At 35.8% G+C, this 2,424-nt stretch overlaps 1 protein-coding gene across 1 annotated transcript; it reads right to left on the bottom strand.

The window, feature by feature from the left end:
• Nucleotides 1–1,633: 1,633 nt before the first annotated feature.
• LOC129872439 (uncharacterized) lies at nucleotides 1,634–2,215 on the bottom strand. The gene is made up of 2 exons (XM_055947427.1): nucleotides 2,065–2,215; nucleotides 1,634–1,947 (listed from the first exon to the last, which is right to left on the bottom strand). Exons 1-2 carry the CDS (start codon nucleotides 2,213–2,215, stop codon nucleotides 1,634–1,636), a joined length of 465 nt encoding a protein of 154 aa, XP_055803402.1.
• Between the last annotated feature and the right edge of the window lie 209 nt (nucleotides 2,216–2,424).

Below are 2,424 nucleotides of genomic sequence, written 5' to 3'. Positions count from 1 at the left end.
ACAACAAGCCGACATAGTTGCCACATCCGCCTATTATCTTGCCAGGGTAAGAACGAATCAACAATCATTTATAATTTCATGTCAGGACAATAATTTAGGAAATATCCGACTTTAACCGTTCAATTCTCTCCTACGTTTGGCGACTTAGTTATTGAGTTTTAGTTATTACTTACTCTTACCCAATTCGGTGCTCGATACTACTCCCAAGATTCAAAGCTCATAAGACAATCAATCCAAATTAGACCAAATCAGTAAGTCTCTATCAAACTCTTTAAATTCATCAGTTCTTATCAATTAATCCTCTTAATGAATCAATTTTCCAATCATTTAATTAAGATATGGTTTAGATAATCATTTATGACAACAATTAGTTGAGACCATTTACTTGGGTTCAATTATGAAAATATACTAGACCATCAGTTCATCAACACTATCATCATGCTCATATCCTAATCGCAATCATACATTCACAAATTCAAGGCTCTACACTCAAGCTTGAGATGTATATACGATTCAATATCAATCAACATGCAATTAGGGTTTATGAAGCAAATAATTCAAACCATATATTCAAAGAATTCATTTAAAGCATGAACTTATTAATAATCATTAAAATGTATAAATTTTAGAAAATGAATTCTCAAGAACACATTAATGGGGACTCAATCCATTCACAATCAACCTATAAAAAAGAATCAATGTTTTAGTTCAGCCTTACATATCTGGACTCGAGGAACAATCAAGAACTCAAAGACCTCGCTTGAAGAACTTGAACCCTAACCTTTCTTCTCTTCCCAAATCCTCCCTCTCAAATAATCTAAGTGTTAATCAGAGTATTATGCATACAAGGTACTGATAAGGGAATTAATTTAGTCCTAAAATGTTAGGGATTTAGTTTGGGAAGGATGGGAAAAGACCAATCTATCCTTTGTTAAAAACTGAAATTGGTTATCCACGAGTCATTTATACGACTCGTAGAAACTTTTATGTGTCGTCATCTTAAATTCGGAATTGGTCTAGAAAAGGGTAAGGGTCTATGACTCAGGTCTACGAGTTGTAGGCCAATCGACGAGTGGTAGATACGAATCGTCCTACAGGTTTCTCAGAAATCTAAAATTTTGAGTCTCTAAAGTTTCTCTACGGGTTATTTCTATGACTCGTAGGGACTTTGATGACTCATCATTTACACTCATTGGGACGAATTCCTTTAATGACATTTAACTAAGTGTTAAAGGTGTTCTACGAGTTATTTCTACAATTCATAAAAACCCTTATAATTCATAAGGTCGATCATAGGAAGGCTTCTCCAATTCCAAAATTTTACCATGTGCTGTCAGGGTCTACAAGTCATCCGTACAACTTGTAGAACCCTCTACGAATCATAGAAGACACCCATAGTCCTCAGGGTTAGTATTTTTTCTCAATTTTTGTCATCGTCATCGAGCCTAGTTTAGGTTAGGATAACACAGGGTGTTACAATATCTCCCCCTTAGGATCATTCGTCCTCAAATGAAGACCATGCTAAGGGTTTAATCAAGGCACAAATACAATCAATATCTCAACAATCAGACATTTGAACAATCAACTACTCAGACTCAGGAATACATATCAAATACTCAACTCGGAATGAACTTCAAATCAAAGATAGAGAAGGAACATTACCATCGACATCATCATTGGGAGGCACAAATAGATAAGGGTATCTAGCTTTGATATCCTCTTCAGCTTCCCATGTAGCTTCTTTAACAAAGTGATTTCGCCATAGAACTTTGACGGATGCTACCTCCTTTGTTCTCAATTTGTGAACTTGCTGATCTAAAATCTGAACAAGAATCTCTTCATAACTCAAACTCTCTTTCACCTTAATGCTCTCAGTTGGGATAATAAGTGAAAGATCTTCCAAACACTTCTTAAGCATAGAGATGTGAAACACGGGATGAATAAATGCTAATTTTGGGGGAAATTCCAATTCATAGTCTATGTTACCAACCCTCTTCACAATATGATAGGGACCACCAATATATTAGGGAATAAACTTCACTTTCTTTCCAAATCTCATCACACCCTTCATGGGTGAGACTTTCAAGTATATCCAATTGTGCAATTCGAACTCCAGATCTCTCCTCCTAACATTAGTGTAGGATTTCTTGCAACTCTGAGTAGTTTGAAACCTCTCTTCGATGATCTTTATCTTCTCCATGGCTTGGTAAACCATGTCCGGCCCAATCAGGTCAGCTTCACCAACTTCGAACTAATTGATTGGTGATCTACATCTCCTCCCATATAGAGCTTCATATGGAGCCATCTGAATGCTAAAATGGAAGCTATTATTATATGCAAATTCAATAAGAGGTAAATGATCATCCTAATTACCTTTGAAGTTGATGACAAAGGCTCTCAACATATCCTCCAAAGTCTAAATCG

The sequence above is a fragment of the Solanum dulcamara genome, chromosome 11, assembly GCF_947179165.1.
Source record: "Solanum dulcamara chromosome 11, daSolDulc1.2, whole genome shotgun sequence".
NCBI classification, from domain to species: Eukaryota; Viridiplantae; Streptophyta; class Magnoliopsida; order Solanales; family Solanaceae; genus Solanum; species Solanum dulcamara.
Note: the sequence above shows the minus strand (reverse complement) of the source record. Positions and strands in the feature narration are given on the sequence as shown.